Source organism: Chionomys nivalis, chromosome 9 (genome assembly GCF_950005125.1).
Source record: "Chionomys nivalis chromosome 9, mChiNiv1.1, whole genome shotgun sequence".
Lineage (NCBI taxonomy): Eukaryota > Metazoa > Chordata > Mammalia > Rodentia > Cricetidae > Chionomys > Chionomys nivalis.
Genome location: NC_080094.1, coordinates 44,459,397 through 44,479,074, shown reverse-complemented (window position 1 = coordinate 44,479,074; position 19,678 = coordinate 44,459,397). Strand labels below are relative to the sequence as shown.

Here is a 19,678-nt window from a genome sequence, read left to right as displayed (position 1 = left end):
CAACTAGCTCCTCTCTGTCTTTAGAGGCCTGAAGACACTTAACAAGTCTTTCAAAGTGTTTCTCTCTACTGGGAAGAGTGTAGATTCCACCTATAGAACTAGCTGGGGCTCATGGTTCAGGGTTCAGAAACCAGAGACAATGAAGGAGCTAAGGGAGCCAGGTTTCATCCTTCCCTTTCCTTAGTAGTTTTGCCTTTTTTTTTTTTTTTTTTTTCGAGACAGGGTTTCTTTTTTTTTTTAATTTATTTATTTATTATGTGTACAATATTCTGTCTGTGTGTATGCCTGCTGGCCAGAAGAGGGCACCAGACCTCATTACAGATGGTTGTGAGCCCACCATGTGGTTGCTGGGAATTGAACTCAGGACCTTTGGTAGAGCAGCCAATGCTCTTAACCGCTGAGCCATCTCTCCAGCCCCAAGACAGGGTTTCTCTGTAGCTTTGGAGCCTGTCCTGGAACTAGCTCTTATAGACCAGGCTGGCCTCGAACTAACAGAGATCCGCCTGCCTCTGCCTCCCGAGTGCTGGGATTAAAGGCATGCACCGCCACCGGCTAGTTTTGCCTTCTGTTATGCTTTATTTGATTAGGTGATCACTAGGCACTCTTTCATGGAGGTAACTTGTAGGAAACACTCTGGGGCTGGCTTCCACATCCATGTGTATGTCTGTGTTTATTTTTTTAAGCTCTCCGTGTTCCTTGGGAATTTAACAGTGGCTTTTTATGAAGCCAGGAGCATGATGTCCTTAACATGTTTCTTAAGAGCTCATCAGTTTTAATTACACGTTCAGAACTGAAGCAGAATTGAGCATCCTGAATTAAGTCTATCTTGATTTTCATGTTGTAATGAAGATTAAAAACATTTTTGGAGGGCTAGAGAGATGGGTCAGCCATTAAAGACCAGGGTCACAACCAAAAATATAGAAGCATTTCTGAAAACTAAATTCCTGTTCTCATAAGAAGCCTACTGTTGCTGACTTTAAATGCTTTCTTCTCTGCTAGGAAGCAACTCTGCTGCTCTTGTTTGAACTAGAATAGGAAATGACTTCTCAGATTTAGGTCCTTTGATTTCACCACTGCCTTGGTGTGACCTGATGTCCCTGCAAACCTGCTTCTCATTGCTCATTTTACTGCCATCTGCACAGAGAGAAAATAAATCCCTGTCAGTATGAGTCTCCCGGAGGCTCCTTATCTGTTTCGATGGGATTCCCCAGTCTCCTTTGCTTCTTGTCATCCACTGACTGATAGAGAAGTTCATTGTCAAACCTGGCTGTTTTTGAAAAGTTTTTACATCTGACTAAAGCATCCTCAAGAAAAAAAAAAAAAAAGCTTTATCCTTCCCAGTTCCAGCCCAACTCCATCCCTGGAACCACCTTATACACTCTGCCTTGGAAGGTCCCACATTGTTGGCTACTGGTAACCATCAGAAATGGTCTAGACCAGGGGTGAGTCTTTGGGTGCTCTCCAAGAATTCACCTTGAGAAGACCTACCTAGACCGCTTGAATTTTCAGCCTTTGATTCTTCTCTCCAAAGCTAACCCTTCTGGGATTTCTGTAATGGAAATTCTTGTGAATTGCCTAGACTTTTACAGGGGAGGCTTTGTTAACTGGCTGAGAGGCCGACTGGAGAATATCATCCCTGCCAACTTTTGGGTTTCACTTTTCTTTTTCATCCTTTCCCACCCAGGGCTACCAAGAAAAGAACAAATTCATTGCTGCACAAGGTAATGACAATTTTTTTTCTTCTTGATCTCAACCACAATCCCATAGTGGGTTGAGGGTGTGGGATTTTGCTCAAATACTAAATGAAATAATAAAAATACAGTAGCTTTTCTCTAATTATTACCACCTAAAATAAATAAAAGGGGCTGGGGAAATAACACAGTTGGTGAAGTGGTTGCTGCACAAACATGGAAACCTGAGTTTAGATTCCTAGCACTTGCATTAAAATTCATGAGCACGTGGACCTGACCCCAATGCTGGAGAGGCAGAGACTGAGGAATCCTAGGCTCACTGGCTAGCCAGGCTATCTAGTTAACAGGCTCTGAGTTAGTGAGAGAATGTCTTCAAAAAACTAAGATGGAGAGCAACTGAGGAAACCTTAATAGGCAACACATGAACCTCTACTGGAATATGTACTTGCACACACACCTATACAGCATATACATGCATATTCTCATACACAGAATGCATCTTGCAGGTTTACAACCTGTGACATTCATCTTGATGACTTAGTATTAAAAGGTCCTATTTTTAAAAAGTCCTTCAAAGCTGGAGAGATGGCTCAGGTTAAGAGCACTGGCTGCATTGGCACACACATGCTGTGGAATATATGTGAAGGGCAGAGGACAACTCCGAACTGTTGTTTCCTTCTTCTACTCTGGTCCCAGATACGAGTCTGGCCTCAGGCGCCTTTACCCACTGAGCTCTCTTGATGCCTCCTGAGGTTTGTTTTAAGTACATTTGAGGAGTTTCTTAAAACTTCAGTTCCATAGCAGATCCAGTGTCCCTAACCCCTGGTGGTTTGGTTGTAAAGACTTCTCTTTACTACACCCTGAGAATTCTTCTAGCCTCTCTGCTGCTAAATCTCATCTTTCTCTCATTGTATACAGCTTCATTTTTGTTTAGAAACTTCTTAAGGTTTTCTGAGAAAGGCTATATGGAAAGTAAATTTGAGTTGCAGCCTGAGCATGTCGCTCTACCTTTCTGGGATTGATGACACTCACTCCAGAGTATAACAGAACAGAGTAAATGTCATAGCTAGTACGTGGCTTATTGTCTAGATTATTCAGTAAGCAGGCATGACTTTTAATCCTTAACCCTTAGAAAATCACTGTGTTCTTTCCTATTTGGAAGCCTCCTGCCCACAATCCTAATGAAGTGTTTGGTACATACATGGTAGATACATGGGAAATATTCAGTTAACAGGTAGATAAATGGGTAAATAGGGTGGGTGTTCCCCTGAAGATATGTAGACACAGAATTCCAAAAGTATTCTGTTTCCTAGCATTATTTTTCCTCTTCCAATCTTCACTCTTGGCTCCTTTAGGACCAAAAGAAGAAACGGTGAATGATTTCTGGAGAATGATCTGGGAACAAAACACAGCTACCATCGTTATGGTGACCAACCTGAAGGAGAGAAAGGAGGTAAGATGAAAATTGAAAAGCAAGACCCTAATATAGTCAAATCGGGTAGAGAGTCTGCTCTGCTGGAGCTCTAAACTTGAGCCTTGCTACTTTCTTTTTATGGTTACTGTAGATCATCCACAGGCTAATGTGTCTCTTCCTGTAGCCTCAGAGGAAACCTCAGAGGAATCTCAGGGCAGGGGATAGTGGTGTCTGGTGTTGAAACAGCTCATTCTAGTTCCAAAGTAACCAGGAAGGAAGAAATGAACCATTAGCTAGAAAAGAAAACAGACTTTCCCCTTGCCTTCTCTAGTCCCTCATCCCCTCAGTTTTCCGCAGTATACCCTCTAGCTGATAGAGGGAGCCGAATGAACTAGCAGAGCCTCTGATAAGGGTGTGGTCAGCAGGAGTACAATGAATCTGAAGCCTGCACCAAGTCCTGCTGGCAGCTTCTAACAGCTTCTTTTTCCTTTGTGGCCTGATAAGCTCTATAGCTGGGCCATAGCCAGTATCAAACCTGGTGTCTCAGTCACTGTTCTGTTGCTGTGAAGAGACACCATGACCTTTTATAAGCGTCTCTTATAAAAGGAAGCATTTTTTATTTTGTTTTGTTTTTAAGATTTATTTATTTTTTTATTTTATGTGCATTGGTGTTTTGCCCACATGTGTGTCTTTGAAGGCGTCAGAGCCCCTGGAACTAGAGTTATAGACAATTAACTGTGGGTACTGGGAATTGGACCCAGGTCTTCTGCCATGGCTCAGTGGTTAAGAGCACTGACTGCATTTTTAATTGGAGCTTGCTTATAGTTTCAGAGGTTTGGTCCATTACCATCATGGTGGCACACAGGCAGATGTGTTGGTGGAGAAGTAACTGATAGTTCTTCATCTGGATCTGCAGGCAGCAGGAAGCTTGACTTCAGGTTCAGAAACTTGAAAGCCCACCCCAGTGACATGCTTCCTCCAACAAAACCACACCTACCCCAACATTGCCATACCTCCTAATCCTCAAGTAATGCTATTCCCTGATGACTAAGCATTCAAATACATAAGCCTTTTGAGGCCATTCTTATTCAGACCTCCACACTGGAACATAGATCAGCCCACAGAGACGAATCTTCATTCATGACAGTTTTTCTCAAGGATGGGCCTTCTGTCACCTTGACCCATTGTGAGATTTGGGGTGTACTGCTCAGCAGCTCCACAGTGCATAGAAGGGTAGTTTGGAGCTAGCAGTGGTGGCACATGCCTTTAATCCCAGCACTCAGGAAGCAGAGGCAGTGACAGGTAGATCTCTGATTTAGAGGCCAACCTGGTCTACAGAGTGAGTTCCAGGACAGCTAGAGCTACACAGAAAAACCCTTTCTCAAAAAAAAACATATTAAAAAAAAAAAAATGAAGCCGGGCGGTGGTGGCGCACGCCTTTAATCCCAGCACTTGGGAGGCAGAGGCAGGCGGATCTCTGTGAGTTCGAGACCAGCCTGGTCTACAAAGGGAGTTCCAGGACAGGCTCCAAAGCTACAGAGAAACTCTGCCTCGAAAAACCAAAAAAAAAAAAAAAAAACCTAAGTAAAAAAAAAAAAGGAAGAGGAAGAGTGGTTTGGGGTGGATTTTATGTTAGTATGCTCTAAGCAGACCGTTAGCTCTTGTAAGCTGTTAGAACTTGGTCAACAGGAAGACCTTGGTTTTACCACAAGCCAATAATCCATGTGGGTGCTGTGTGGTGGCTCTGTCACAGCAAACTGCCAATCCCTTCTTCACACAGGCTTGCCCCTAAGGCCTGACCTGGGAGATTGTGCAAGTTCAGAGTCTGCAGATAAAACAGTTTCCAGTTTGCCTTGAACTGGGGGGTAGAAGTGGAAAAGATGTACAGGTCTGTGACTGAGGCTGGGTACAGTTGAAGAGAGTAAGTTACAGGCACTAAACCTTTAGCTGACGTAGGTGACAGAGGAGATACAGGCTTTATGGATCCTTTCTCTCGGTTCCCTTACATCTGCCAGGATGGTCTTGCATGAGAGATGTGTGTCTGCTTTCTTTATAGTGTAAATGTGCCCAATACTGGCCAGACCAAGGCTGCTGGACCTACGGGAATGTCCGTGTGTCTGTTGAGGACGTGACTGTGCTGGTGGACTACACAGTACGGAAATTCTGCATTCAGCAGGTACAGTCTTCTGCTCCTTTCCAGGCATTTGAGAAGGATCTGCTGACTGTTGAGAGGTGTCAGGAATTGCACAGTATACAATCTCTGTGGGTCCTGACCTGCAGGAACTTCTCTGTCACAGCTAAGTGAGCAGTGTTTTTATGACTGGTAGGACCTGTGCAGGTGAAATTTGATCGCCTTGAATGTCACCAGACAGTGTAGAGAGAAGCTTCAGGAAGTGGAGTAGTCTGAGTGTTGTGTTCACCCCTCTAAATACCTCTACCTCCAGGGGTGTAGTGTGACTATTGTAAGCCTTCCAGAGTGACCCAGGGTCTGAGCTGGAGTTAGGGGTTGGGGTGCTGTAAAAGAGGGCTTATCAAGAATCAGGAGCCCTGCTGGCTGTGGGAGTACATCCCAGCATTGAGAGGCAGAGGCAGAGGCAGAACGCTCTCTGACTAGGAGGCAAGCCTGGTCTACAGAGTGAGATCCTGTCCAAAAGGAAAAAGAAAAGAACCAGGAGCTCTGCATTGTCTCCAACCCTGCTGTTTCCTGTGATAGTTCTGGGGCTTAGGCCAGGTCATTTAAGTTCTCTGAGTTTCACCTTCATTTGTAGCCCAAGAATAACTGCAGTTCAGCCTGCTGTGTGGGAGGGTTCTCCATCTGTGATTAGTGCCTCTCTGAGTCCTCCTCACTTTTCTGTCATCCTGACAACCACTCTTAACCTTCCCTACCCTTGTGCTGCCCTCCTCCGGTTATCAAAACAAACACACAGAATCTTCTCACTTCACAGGTGGGCGACGTGACCAACAGAAAACCACAGCGCCTCATCACTCAGTTCCATTTTACCAGCTGGCCAGACTTTGGGGTGCCTTTCACCCCAATTGGCATGCTCAAGTTCCTCAAGAAGGTGAAAGCCTGTAACCCTCAGTATGCAGGGGCTATCGTGGTCCACTGCAGGTCAGTGTGGCCTGACCCTTGCCCACTTTCTGCCCCCTGGGACAGAGCAAGGGAACAGCACAGAGACCCTGACCAAGGAGGCTGACACAGAAGAAATGCATAGCTGGGACCCCAGGCCGCAGTCAGAGAGAATCTTAAAATTCTAGTCTGGGGTAGAAAATGTGATTAGTGGAAAGACAGGAGTTAGGCAACTCACTGTGGTTCTAAAATAACGGTGGAGGAAGACTTGAGCCAGAGCCTGTGTCTTACCTGTAGGAGCCGTATTTGTAGTTATGGGAGAATTTGTTCACTGGTCCCCATTATTTCCAGCATATACTCCTGGCAGTACATGAGGTAAATCTACTTTGCTATCATGTTTGTTGGAGTTAAAGCACCTTTCTTCCTAGTAGGGCAGCTCTCCAAGACTAGGGCTGGGAGCCGAGCAACTAGGCCAAGTGCTGGCTCCGTGCCCGTGCCCGTGCAACCCTTATCAGTATCGGGTACCCAGGCCCTGATAGCAGAGACCAGGAGTTCTAGCACAGTAGGATTATTGGCTCGAGGGCAGTGCCAGTTCTATCCATTGGGAATTAGAATTTAGCTCCCTGTAGAAAGCCCGAGTCTGTACCACCCTTCCCTGTCTGCCCCCACAAGTTACTCCTGGCCTCATTCACTAACCCCTTGCTCTGGCTACAGTGCAGGTGTAGGGCGCACTGGTACATTTGTTGTCATCGATGCCATGCTGGACATGATGCATTCAGAGCGGAAAGTGGATGTCTATGGTTTTGTGAGCCGGATCCGGGCCCAGCGCTGCCAGATGGTACAGACAGACGTGAGTGATCCGTGGGCAGGGCAAGGGAAGAGCTTTCTAATGCTAGGACATCTGCCTACTCTGAGGACTCCAGTTCACATAAACATCACGTAGTGTGTATGCATGTGCATGTACACATGCTTGTAATACGGAATACATGTGTTGGTCAGAGGACAAAGCACAAGTTAGTTCTTTCCTTCTGTCACATGTTTAAAGAAACCAAGCATGGGAGCTGGGGAGGTGATTCAGAGGTTAAGAGCACTAGTTGCTCTTCCAGAGGGCCCAGGTTTAGTTTCCAGCATCCACCTGGTAGCTAAACAGCCATATATAATTCCAATCCCACAGATCCAACACCCTCTTATGGTGGTGTATGTATAAGCACATGGTACTTATACATACATGAGACAAAACACTCATACACATAAAATCAATAAAAATGTTTAAAAAAAAATAAAATCCTAGGCATGGTGGTGGCACACACCTTTAATTCCAGCACTTGGGAGGCAGGGGTAGGCAGATCTCTGAGTTTGAAGCCATCCTGGAAGTGAGTTCCAAGACAACTAGGGCTGTTACACAGAGAAACCCCTATCTTCAAAAACAGGGAAAAAGAAGAAGAAGAAAAATAAAGAAATGAAAGATAAAGAAATAATGCATAGAGGAGGAGGTTGTAGCTTTATGGCTGGGAGAAACAGGAAGGTAACTGTTATTTCCACTGGACCTTATGGATAAGGGGATAGATTTTATTGAATGCAAGCATGCCAGGGACTTCAGTCATGACGCAGCCAAGTCCAAGAGCAAAAGTGAGATGGATCTGTGGTCATGGCACAGATGTGGGGTGGAGGCAGGCTGGAGTCAGAGGCCTTGCAGACTTTCACAGCCTTCGCGTGTGGCCAGTTTCTGACAGACTCTGGAATCTGGCAGTCCAGGACCCTGTCTCCCAAGCTAAGCACCCCCAGGGGAACTCATGCATTTCGAGTTCTGCTTCACTGTGTTAGGACAGTGTGAATGAATCACTTTATCCCTGCCAAAATCAAAGGAAAGTAGACTGAGTAAAGAAGGCACTAGAAGTGACCTGGTGCTACCAGGGCCATGCTGTTTGTGACTCAGACTTCTGTATGATCTGTATTTCAGATGCAGTACGTCTTCATATACCAGGCCCTTCTGGAGCATTATCTGTATGGGGATACAGAACTGGAAGTGACTTCTCTGGACACCCACCTACAAAAAATTTATAACAAGATCCCAGGAACTAGCAACAATGGATTAGAAGAGGAGTTTAAGGTGAGTTGAAGCTGGGCAACCTCCAGACTAAAGGAACTACACAGCTGGAAAAAACAATTTAGGAAAAATGTTAGCTCTGTGTGCACCACAGTTAGTGATAGTTGAATGGATCAGAACTGTACAGTCTTGCTTGTTAGAATCACTTGAATTGTCTTTAAGGAAAATGAATAGAAAACAGTATTTCTTTAAGTCCCTCAGCCTTCCTAGATGATTATAATGTATAGCAATGTAAAGGCCAGGTAAAAATTCTTTTGGGCTGGGCATTGGTGGTCCATGCCTTTAATTCCAGCATTTGGGGGATAGAGGCAGGCGGAGTTTGAGGCCAGCCTGGTGTCCAGAGCGAGTTCCACTCTCATCAGTCTCATCAAGAAGAAGTACTCTGAAAAGCTGTCATGGTTTTTATTTGCAGTGGAGACAAGGGGATCTCTACGAGTTTGAGGCCAGCCTTATCTACATAGCAAGCTCCAGGACAGTCAGAACTATGTAAAAAGACCTATCTCAAAAAAAGGTGAAGAAGTACTGATGCCTAAGCTGAGCCTAGGAATGCAGGCCTATAATTACAGCTATTTGAGAAGCTGAGGCAGGACAAATACAGGACTCTTATGTCAAAATTTTAAAAATGGAATGGAGCCAGGAGTGGTGGTGCACTCCATTAATCCCAGCACTCAGGAGACAGAGGCAGGTGGAGCTCTGTGAATTGGAGGCCAGCCTGCTCTACATAGTAAATTTCAAAACAGGCAAGGCTGTGTAGAGAGACCCTGTCTGAAAAGAAAAGGTAATATGGTGTGTTCTCAGAGGCCAGGAGCAGACAGTGGGTGTGCAGAGAACCATTCACTTACAGCAGTCCTTAGTGCACTTCAGTGTGCTTGATTGTTGATGTGTGGGCTACTCTGAATAACAGGAACCAGACACAAGCTTAAGGGCTGGGGAGACGGTTTTGTGGGCAAAGTGCATGCTGCACAAGCATGACAACCCCAGTTTGGATGTTCAGTACCCATGTGAAAATTAAGCATGGTGGCATGTGCCTGTGACCCCACTACTGGTAACAGAGGTGAGGAAGGGGGCAGTCTCTGGCCACACAACCAACAGCACGCTCCAGGTTCCATGAGAACGCTGTCTCAAAAAGTAAGGTAGGACGCCCAACGTCAGCCTCTGGCCTCTATATGCGCACACACGGAACACCCGTACACACAAGGAAACAACCTAAGAACCAGGAAGGAATAATAAAGTTTGAATATTTTTCTAAATGGCAGAAGAGTGGCTCAAAAGTTCAAGGCCAGAGGAGTCTCAGGAGGTTCCACAGGAGCCTAGAAGGCATTGCTTTTCAAACACTTTTGACTTCTTACAAAACTTAAAGATGGGAGAATTACATGTAGATAGGGAGATAGAGCGGTACAGGGAAGAGGAGATGCAGTGAGGGACTGGCAGAATAGTCCTAGTGAGTAGCAAGAGTCTTCTCAGATTCATTTGCTGGGAATCATAGTGTCTCACCTCTTACTTCATTCAGAAGTTAACTTCAATCAAAATCCAGAATGACAAGATGCGCACTGGAAACCTTCCAGCCAACATGAAGAAGAACCGGGTTTTACAGATCATTCCATGTAAGCACCCCTCCCTACCCGAGTCTTACTGCTCCAGCCCCGTTTCCTGCACTACTCCAGCTCTGAGTGCAGTGATTGACCTGAAGCCAAGAGTCACAGCACTGCCCCTTGTTCCTTGAAGTGGTTTTAGGAAATAAAAAGCATAAAAGCCAAAGAAATATTGATATCTGTGCCCCACTGCCTTGTGAGGTTGGTCAGGGAGTGAACGTTGGTAAGATGCAAGCAAGCCATTCACTGTCCTCCTTACAGATGAATTTAACAGAGTAATCATTCCAGTCAAACGCGGTGAAGAGAACACAGATTATGTGAACGCATCCTTCATCGATGTAAGTGATGGGTATGTCCCCTGAATCTGTCCTGTGAGGCTTCTAGTACCTCCCCACATACCTGCTTGAGAAAAACATCTTTAAGTCAGTCAACAGCTACTGAACTCTCTCCCACCTGCCCACCTGTACTAGGTCTGTCTAGCCACAAAGAACAGCATGTAAAGGAGACGTCCTACGTATTTCTAGACAAGAACCTTATAACATAGCTGTGTCCACGAATCTAAGACTGATCTAATCTTTCCTGTTTCCACTGTCTTCCTCCTAACTCTGTCCCCCTGCTTCCCTTCCCCTGGTATGATCCTGGGTCAGAGAGCCCGTTCTGGAATCCCTGTGCCTCCAGGCAGTCCCTGTTACTTGTCTTTTACACTCACCCCTCCGTGACCAACCTCTGTAATTAACCTGACATTCAGGGCTACCGGCAGAAAGACTCCTACATTGCCAGCCAGGGCCCTCTTCTCCACACAATTGAGGACTTCTGGCGAATGATCTGGGAATGGAAGTCCTGCTCCATCGTAATGCTAACAGAACTGGAAGAGAGAGGCCAGGTGAGCTCAAGAAGACCCCTGGGCTGTGAGAAACAAAAAGGTTGGGGCAACTATAAGGTATACTGGATCTTTCTCTAACCATGTCCTGGCATATCAATAGGCCGGTAGTATCTGAGCAGGACTGGAGAAGCACAGAAGCCTGAACCTCCAGTTGTTTCCAGACATTTCCCACCATTTCACTTTTCTACCCTACCCAGCCTCTCAGACTAGCCTTTACACACACCCTCTTTATCCTACCTCCAGGTAGTGCAAAGCCAGTGGAAAAGAAGTTGTATAGCCAGGCCAGGGCTCTGAAGTAGACATCTCTGAATGTCTTTAACACAGGCTCATGAAATTTAAGAAATATAAAGTAAAAGAAGACAAATAAATTAAAAAAAATAATAATTTGAGCCAGATATGGTGTTGTGCATACTTTTAATCCCAGTACTGTGGAGGCAGAGGCAGGAGAATCTTTATGAGATTGAGCAAGTTCTAAGCCAGCCAGGGCTGCATAATGAGACCCTGTCTCAAAAACAATTAAAACTAAAAAAATATATCAAGGGATTTCCTCAGGATTAGGGACAAGAATAGAGAATGACCCCAGCGCAGGGCCAGCAGCTTTATAGCACATACTTAAGGTTGTGTCTTTTTTTTTTTTTTTTTTTTTTTTTTTTTTTTGGTTTTTCGAGACAGGGTTTCTCTGTAGCTTTGGTGCCCGTCCTGGAACTAGCTCTTGTAGACCAGGCTGGCCTCGAACTCACAGAGATCCACCTGCCTCTGCCTCCCGAGTGCTGGGATTAAAGGCGTGCGCCACCACCGCCCGGCAAGGTTGTGTCTTTTTAAAGGAAAAAGACATAAAGCTAGTTTAAAAGTAGTATTGTCTGACATTCCAACTATACAGAGACCTCAGTGTAAGAAATTGCTCCCCACTCTATTCCTGATCATACAGCCTCTACAGGGCATCCCTAATTTCAGGCTGAGTTCCCATAGTGCTTATGTTTTGAAGCCTCTTTGCATCAAGGTTGTGCACTGCAGTAAACAGGTGATTCTCTGTGTATCTCTTAGCAGGGATCAGAATCATTAGAGTGAGCCTAGAGAAGCTAGTGTGGCCTGGTAGCAGTTATTTCTAAGCTACAGTAAAGAGTTAGGACCGCATATCAAAGTAAAGAGCCTTTCAAATGTTGGAGGGATGGCTACTTGCTGCACAATCGAGAAGAACAGCTTTGGATCCCAGCACCCATGCAATAAACCAGGAATTCTGCACAGTTCTGTAACCCTGCCTCCAGTGGGGAGAGTCAGGATTGCTGGGGCTTTCTGGTTCCCATCCTCACTGAGAAAGCCTGGGTTCAGGGAGAGACCTTGCCTCAAAGGAATAAGAAGTAAAAGGACACATGATGCCCTTCTTCTGGCCTCCTCATGTGCACACTTATATATGCACAAAAACACAGTTAATATTTTTTTTTTTAGAAAGTGTCTTTGACAAATCTAATTTGTATATCTCTTATAAAAGCCCTCTGGGGTTAGTGAGATGGCTCAGTGGATAAAGGTGCTTGCCACTAAGCCTAACTACCTGAGATCTGTCTTCAAGTCACATGGTGGAAGGAGTGGAAGGAGAGAACCGACTCCTACAAGTTGTTCTCTGCCTCCATGTGCACCCCATGCACCCATATGGAACACAGTATATGAATAAGTATTCTTTTATAAGCAGAACTCTTTTCCCTGGCAAGGCAGCATACACTTAATCCCAGCACTTGGGAGGCAGATATAAGAGAATCATCACTCACCAACTCTGAACCCATCCTGTGAAGAGATGCCGTGACCATGACAGCTCATATAAAGGAGAAAAACATTTAGTTGGGGTGGCTTACATTTTCAGATGTTTAGTCCATTATCATGGTGGCATGCAGGCAGATTCTGGAGAGGAAGCTGAGAGTTCTACATCTTGAGCAGGCAACAGGAAGTGGTCTGAGACACTGGGCATGGATTGAGCATATGAGACCAAGCTACCATACCATCTTAAATAAGTGCACTATTCCCCTATTTGCTCTTGTCACAACTCTAGAGCTACCGTCCTCCCACCCCTCCACGGTGAGTCTGTTGGTATGTCCTGATAGCTGCTGAGCATGCCCACTTTCCTGCGGCTTAGCTACTGCTGCTCACCATTATCTCTGACATGGTGAGGTACAGACATGCGGGACATTAGTGATGTCTCTGTGCATCCTGCCAGCATAGGGCCTCACCTCAGGTAGCCTGACATCACTCTTTCTGTGTCCGGCCCAAACCTTAGTTCTTCATTTGGCAGCCAAGCAGTGCCTTTTTGAAAATTATAAATGTACTCATGTCACTCTTAAAGTCCTGCTTGAGTTTGTAGAGATCTTACTAAAAATACCCATGTGTGTACAATTTAGGAGTGTGGAGTGGTGACAAATAGTTCCCAAACTTGGATTCAGACCTCCCTCCTCGCCTCACTTGTTTGTTTATAGGCCAGATCTCATGTGTCTCAGGATGAGCTCTATAGACAGAAGTTTCTGCTCTGCCCAGTCCTGCAGCCATCCAGTCCCAAATAAACACACGGAGGTTTATATTAATTAGACAGTTTGGCCTATTGCTCAGGTTTTTTACTAAATAGTTCTTACAACTCAAATTAACCTATAATTCTTATCTATGTTTAGCCACATGGTTTGGAACCTTTTCTCAGTAAGGCATTCTCATATTGCTTCCTCTGCGTCTGGCAGGTGACTGTGTCTCTGCCTTTCTTCTTCCCAGAATTCTCCTAATCTAGGCATCCCGCCTATACTTCCTACATGGCTACTGGCCAATCAGCATTTTATGAAGCCAGTAAAGTGACAAATCTTTACAGTGTACAAGAGCATTATCTCACAGCAAGCCTCATGGCCACTGTAAAGCCTTGAACTTTTGATTCTCCTGCCCTACCTCTGGAGTTCTGGGATCACAAGTGTACACCACCATGACTAATTTTTTTCTGTTAGGGAATAAACTCAGGGCTTCAAACACACTCAATAATAGTGAGCCCTTGTCTCGGGGAGGAGGTGGGTGAGAAGAAAAGCAGGATTCTTTTGCCTCATCACCCCTAATGCTGGGGTTCTGGGAATGTGCGCCCTTCCTGGCCTGTCCCAGTCTACTCCACTCTTCTGGCCTCCTATCTTCATTGTGTTCTCCTAGTCTCATTGTGTTGGCCTAGTCACCAGCTTTGTTTTCATGTCTCCACCCCAGCAAGATCTCTAGGTATTTTTAGCCTGGGCCTCCTCCTAGATTCTTTTTGTGTTGCTTTGTTGGGGTTTTTTTTGTTTGTTTGTTTGTTTGTTTGTTTGTTTGTTTTTTGAGACAGGATTTCTCTGTGTAGCTTTGGAGCCTGTCCTGGAACTTGCTTTGTAGACTAGGCTGGCCTTGAACTCACTGAGATCCTCCTACTTCTGCCTCCCAAGTGCTGGGATTAAAGGCCTGCGCAACCACTACCCAGCTCCCTAAATTCCTTAGGCTTATGTTTTACCCCCTAAGAAAGGTCCTTGCCCCTTGAATCAGAGCAGAGTCACCCCAGTAGATCCCTGATCTGAAGCTCTCCTTTGCCTTCTGTTAACTCATGGGGCTGCTGTAACAACTGTCACCACCACCCTCCCACAACCAAGAGGCCACCTCTGCTTACACTGGCCCTCTAATAGACCCTCTTTCTCTCGGAGCATTTAACTTTGTTTCTTTCATGCTGATCTCTGATTTTTTATTGTTGTTGGGCCCACATGGAGAGCTAAATGAATGAAGAATCCTTTTACTTTCATCAAGTGAGGAATGCCTAAGTGAAGATAATCCCCTATAATAATGTCTCTTCATAACATCCATTAAATCCTACTCCCATCAAGCTGCCAGATTTATTTCAATGAGCGCACCTTACCCACTTCCCTGTAATAGCTTTTGTCATCTTGAAGCTGATCATATAGTATGAGTCTGCCCCCCAGGTCAGTCAGAACCAAATGAAACCACTTTAACCCATTACTCCCATTAGCCAGCTGGAAGAGGCTTCATTTTTGCTCTTTCCATCCCCCTCCTTACCTTACCTTGACGGGGCCTCTATCTTCTGCCCCCACCCCTGTAAGTAACTGATTTTATGACCTAAAAGCTGCTAGGTATGGGGTCTTGAGTACCTATTTATTGGTTGGATGGTTGGTTGTTTGTTTGGGTTTTTTGAGACAGATCTTACTGTGTAGCCCAAGCCAGCCTTAAATTCACAGTCCTCTTTGCCTCTGCTTCCTGAATGCATGAGCCACCATACCTAGCCCTTGATATCTAATTCTCTTATAATGCCTGATGGTACTGGCTTGTTCTGCCCACTAACAAGGATAGAAATGCTCAAGCTAACAACCTTCAGGTGTTCCTCTAACTATTACACATTAAAGGGCTAAGAGGATGCTGAGGGCCAGCATGGTAGTACACACCTTTATTTACTTGGGAGACAGAAGGATAGATTTCTGTGAGTTTCAAGGCCAACCTGATGTGTTTAATGAGTCCCAGGCCAGCCAGAGCTACACAATAAGACCCAGGCACACAGGTTGTGCAATACATGCATATATGCAAGCAAAACAATCATACATAAATAAATCAAAAAATAAATGACAGAAGAAAAGGTCCAAGCTACTGTGGGTAATCCTGCTGCTCTATCACACATAGTATTCTGGCCCCTGCCCTCACGTACCTGTCCATTTGTTCCTGCAGGAGAAGTGTGCGCAGTACTGGCCGTCTGATGGCCTGGTATCCTATGGAGACATCACAGTTGAGCTGAAGAAGGAGGAGGAATGTGAGAGCTACACTGTCCGAGACCTCCTAGTCACCAACACGAGGGTAGGATGGGATGTGTACTGGGTGGAGCTGCTCCTGTGGGAAAAGCAAGGCTTCCACTGTTTCCCTGACCTCCCTCCTTCCAAAGGAGAACAAGAGTCGACAGATCCGACAGTTCCACTTCCATGGCTGGCCTGAGGTGGGCATCCCCAGTGACGGGAAGGGCATGATCAACATCATCGCAGCCGTACAGAAGCAGCAGCAGCAGTCCGGGAACCATCCCATCACTGTGCACTGCAGGTACTACTGACCCCTACCCTGTGAAACCTGGAGCCAGAGATGGGTGGTGGGGTCTGACGGTGAGCTTGGTCAGACCATGAGGAGAGACAGAGAGACAGTGCTGGTGAGCACCATGGCATTTGATGATCCAGACGACTGGGTAATCAGCGTGGACTTTGGAGTCTGAATTGTGTGCAGCATGTACTGAGGAAGTGCTGATATTGAGGAAAGCATGGGGCAGTGATGCATTCAGGGGAGCAGTAAGAGAGGCCAACACTGGAGAGATGGGTTAGGTAATGTGGGGGTGTAGGCCTGGGCTCCTGAAGTGTGGAAAAAGCAAAAAGATATTTTAAGAATGATTTGGGGGTGGGGAGGGTCAGTGAGAGAGCCAGGTGTTGTGATTGTGGCGCACACCTTTAATCCCAGCACTTGGGAGGCAGAGGCAGGCTGATTTGTGTTCGAGGCCATCCTGGTATACAGAGCAAGTTCCAGGTCAGTTAGGACTGTTGCATAGAGAAAGTCTGTCTTAAAACAGACAAACAAACAAACAAACAAAAAAAAACAATGAAGGAGATGGTTCAGAGGTTAAGAACACTGGCTGCTCTTTCAGAGGTCCTGAGTTCAATTCCCAGCAACCACATGATGAGGCACAGCCGTCTGTAATGAGATCTGGTGCCCTCTTCTGGCCTGCAGACATACATGCAAGCAGAACACTCTATACATAAATAAATCTTTAGGGGAAAAAAAATCAGTGAAACTGAGAACAGAGGCAAGGTCAAGGATGCCTCCCAGATTTGATTCCAAATCAGTAGTAACCTTGACATAACCAACAAGAGAACAATGGTAAGAAGGGTTATTTTGGGCAGCAAGTGACTCATATGTCAGATGGAGTTTTAGGGGGAAAATAATGATGGGCTGTGATATAGTAGACCACTTGGCCAGCATGCTCAAGGCCCTGAGAAATCCCTAGCACCCTCAGGGGGAAAAAAGTTTATCCTGAAGTATGCCCTTAAAAGTGAAATCTCATCAGGCATGGTGCACACAGTTAATCCCAGCACTCAGGAAGCAGAACTAGACAGATCTGTCTGTAAGTTGAGGACCAGCCTGGTCTACCTAGTGAGTTCCAGGCTGATTAGAGCTATGTAGTGAGATCTCTCAAAAGATTTGCCCCTACTCTAGGGCTGAGAATGTAGCTTTTTGCACCACATAAACCAAGCATGTTGGCACATGACCTGTGATCCCAGCACTCAGGAGGTAGAGACCGGAGGTTTAGAAGTTCAAGGTTATCCTTGAATATATAGCAAAACAGCTTTAAAAAAAAAAGTATATCAGTACTAACTTCCAAGTTCTTCTCTTCCCATTCCAGTTATACTATGAACAGTGCGTGCGTGCGTGCGTGCGTGTGTGTGTGTGTGTGTCATTCTGACACTCTGATGCAGCTCCCCTCATCTGAATTACATATGTGGCCTCAAGATGGCTGGAGACATTGGCTTTCACACTGGACACAAGCCTCTCGTCTCTATGACATGCTTTAATAGCTTTTCTTGTGGTTTTCATCCTCTTGAGCGATTCCTTCTCTGTGCTGTTTCTACCACATCTGTGGCCCAGCCTCTGACTCCCAGTTCAGCAGACAGTGCTTTTCGGCAGCCCATCTGCGCTCCTTTGCTTATGATGTCCATTGCCAAATCTCGGTCACTGCTCAAGCTCTCCAGACGGTCTGCTGGTGAAAGCACTTGCCATGCAGGCCTTAGAACCCACGTAAAGTCAGCTATGGCATCCCTGCATTTCCAACAGTGAGATAGGATACTGAGCTCTCAGGCCAGCCAGCCTGGTGTTGACTGTCAGTGGTAGAAACAAGAAAGAATCAGCCCCAACAAGATGAAAGGCAAAAACCAGCTTCTGAGAGTTGTCTTCTAATCTCTGTGTTATGTGTGCCCTCATACCCTGCAGCCCGTTCACTCACGTTTACCTCATACACAAATAAATACAGGTTTTTTACAAAAAGAATCAATAAGATGAGACCACTCCTGCCTAAACTCCCAACAGGGGCCCAGTATGATGTGAGGTCTCCTTGCTAGTCAGCCCGGCGTACCCAGCATTCTCCTGGGCTCTAATCCATCCCTACTGTTCTCCCTTCCCTTCTGCACCAGATAGAGGTACATTGTTTCAGCACCCTCCTCCTCCTCCAAGGCTTGTTCCCAGCCAGCCATAGTGTGTCACTGTGGTGTTGCTTTCAGAGAGCCTTCCTTGAGCATCCTTCCTGGAGCTCTGTTTCCCCTTCTTTTTGCTTATTGCATATCTTATTGTCTAGGACTGCTGAGTTCACAGCCCATGTCATAGAGCTGTCTGGGAAGAGAATCAGCTGGTAATGTTGGACAAAGTGGATTATGTCAAGATGGAAGTTTGAGTCCCTTAGAAAGAATGGGAAGGAATCGACAAATACAAGTGCAGAAAATCTGACTCGGCAGTCGGTGAAGACAGCCTAGTCAGTGAAGGTAGACAGCAAGCGGTCAGGCTGGCAGGGTAGTGAAAGTTGTCACCACAGCCCCACAAGCACACCCTTAGTGCACACAGGAATGGCAGCAGGAATCCATCAGTCACCTCTCCAGAACTTTGCTCTCATAAAACTCCAGGCTGAGAGGGCAGAGGTGAACTTGGGTCTCCTGTTCCACTGACACCTTCCCCTGGCAGCTCCATGGATGACTCATCTTCCCAGAACCAGCCTCAGCCTGCATCTGCTCCTCACTACCCTTCCCCTCAGGATAGACAGCTACAGACAGCAGGTGTGGTAAGTGTGTCTGCTCTGTTTCAGCGCCGGGGCAGGACGGACAGGGACCTTTTGTGCCTTGAGCACAGTCCTGGAGCGTGTGAAAGCTGAAGGAATTTTGGATGTCTTCCAAACTGTCAAGAGCCTGCGGCTACAGAGGCCACACATGGTCCAGACACTGGTATGCTGCACGTCTTTCTGTGATTACACTAACCACAGCTCTTCCCTGTCAGGAGCGAGCCTTCAGAGCAAGCCCCATAGTCAGAAGATAGGAAGTGCCTTGGGAAGCAGGGTCAGAGTGGGAGCACAGCCTGTTACCCAGAAGAATAGAGGAGGTTAGAAGGCAGTGCCTGGAGATTGGGGAGATAGTTCAGTGGGCAACAGCACTTGTTCTTCAAGCATGCAAACCTGAGTTCAAATCCCTAACACCCACCTAAAAGACTGGGCATGGCTCTCTGTATCTGTAACCCCAGCACTGAGGCCAGACACAGGCCGATTCCAAAAGCTCACTGGCCAGCCAGCCAAGCTGAAACAGGCATCTTCTAGTTCAGACCTTTTCTCAAGGGGATAGGTGAGAGCAATTGAGGAAAATGCCCTACTTGATGCTCAGGCTATGGGTGCACAACCACACCCGAATACCCACGTGCACATGTGCAAAGGAATGCCTGAGTAACCCCCAGGCTTTGTACTCTGCTTTGAGTTCTGGTGGGAAGGAGTCGGCAGGAGTGCCTGCCTGTTCAGAGGTCTGACTCTTTGACAGTCTGTATATCCGCAAAGGTTTTTCTAAACCTTGTGGGGCTAGAAAGCAGGAGTTTTAGGAGATCTGAGAGGAGAGGAAGCTTTCAGAGTTAGGATTCATCTCAGCCTGACAGCCTGAGCCAGCTGAGGGCCACCTGAGATGCTGCATGTTCGGCCTCACATGCTTCTGTCTGACTGAAGGACCTAGAACTGTCCTCACACGTCTGTTCAGCTGTCTGTAGATCCACTGTAGTCCACAAACATTTTTCTCTCAGTTTTCCATTTCAATCACTGGGTCTGTTAGGCCATGGTGGTGGTGCACACCTTTATTCCCAGCACTCAGGAGCAGAAGCAGGTAGATCTCTGTGAG

General features: G+C 46.1%; 1 protein-coding gene across 4 annotated transcripts in view; it reads left to right on the top strand.

The window, feature by feature from the left end:
- Nucleotides 1-19,678, top strand: part of Ptpra (protein tyrosine phosphatase receptor type A) — a 110,542-nt gene that overhangs the window by 84,531 nt on the left and 6,333 nt on the right. For all 4 annotated transcript variants that reach the window (XM_057780290.1, XM_057780288.1, XM_057780289.1 and 1 more), the window contains 12 exons: nucleotides 1,685-1,721; nucleotides 3,047-3,144; nucleotides 5,162-5,281; nucleotides 6,051-6,217; nucleotides 6,890-7,025; nucleotides 8,136-8,285; nucleotides 9,793-9,886; nucleotides 10,136-10,212; nucleotides 10,623-10,757; nucleotides 15,462-15,587; nucleotides 15,673-15,824; nucleotides 18,616-18,751. In XM_057780290.1, the coding sequence (XP_057636273.1) occupies nucleotides 1,685-1,721; nucleotides 3,047-3,144; nucleotides 5,162-5,281; nucleotides 6,051-6,217; nucleotides 6,890-7,025; nucleotides 8,136-8,285; nucleotides 9,793-9,886; nucleotides 10,136-10,212; nucleotides 10,623-10,757; nucleotides 15,462-15,587; nucleotides 15,673-15,824; nucleotides 18,616-18,751 (1,428 nt within the window). The remainder of the gene's footprint in view (nucleotides 1-1,684; nucleotides 1,722-3,046; nucleotides 3,145-5,161; nucleotides 5,282-6,050; nucleotides 6,218-6,889; nucleotides 7,026-8,135; nucleotides 8,286-9,792; nucleotides 9,887-10,135; nucleotides 10,213-10,622; nucleotides 10,758-15,461; nucleotides 15,588-15,672; nucleotides 15,825-18,615; nucleotides 18,752-19,678) is intronic.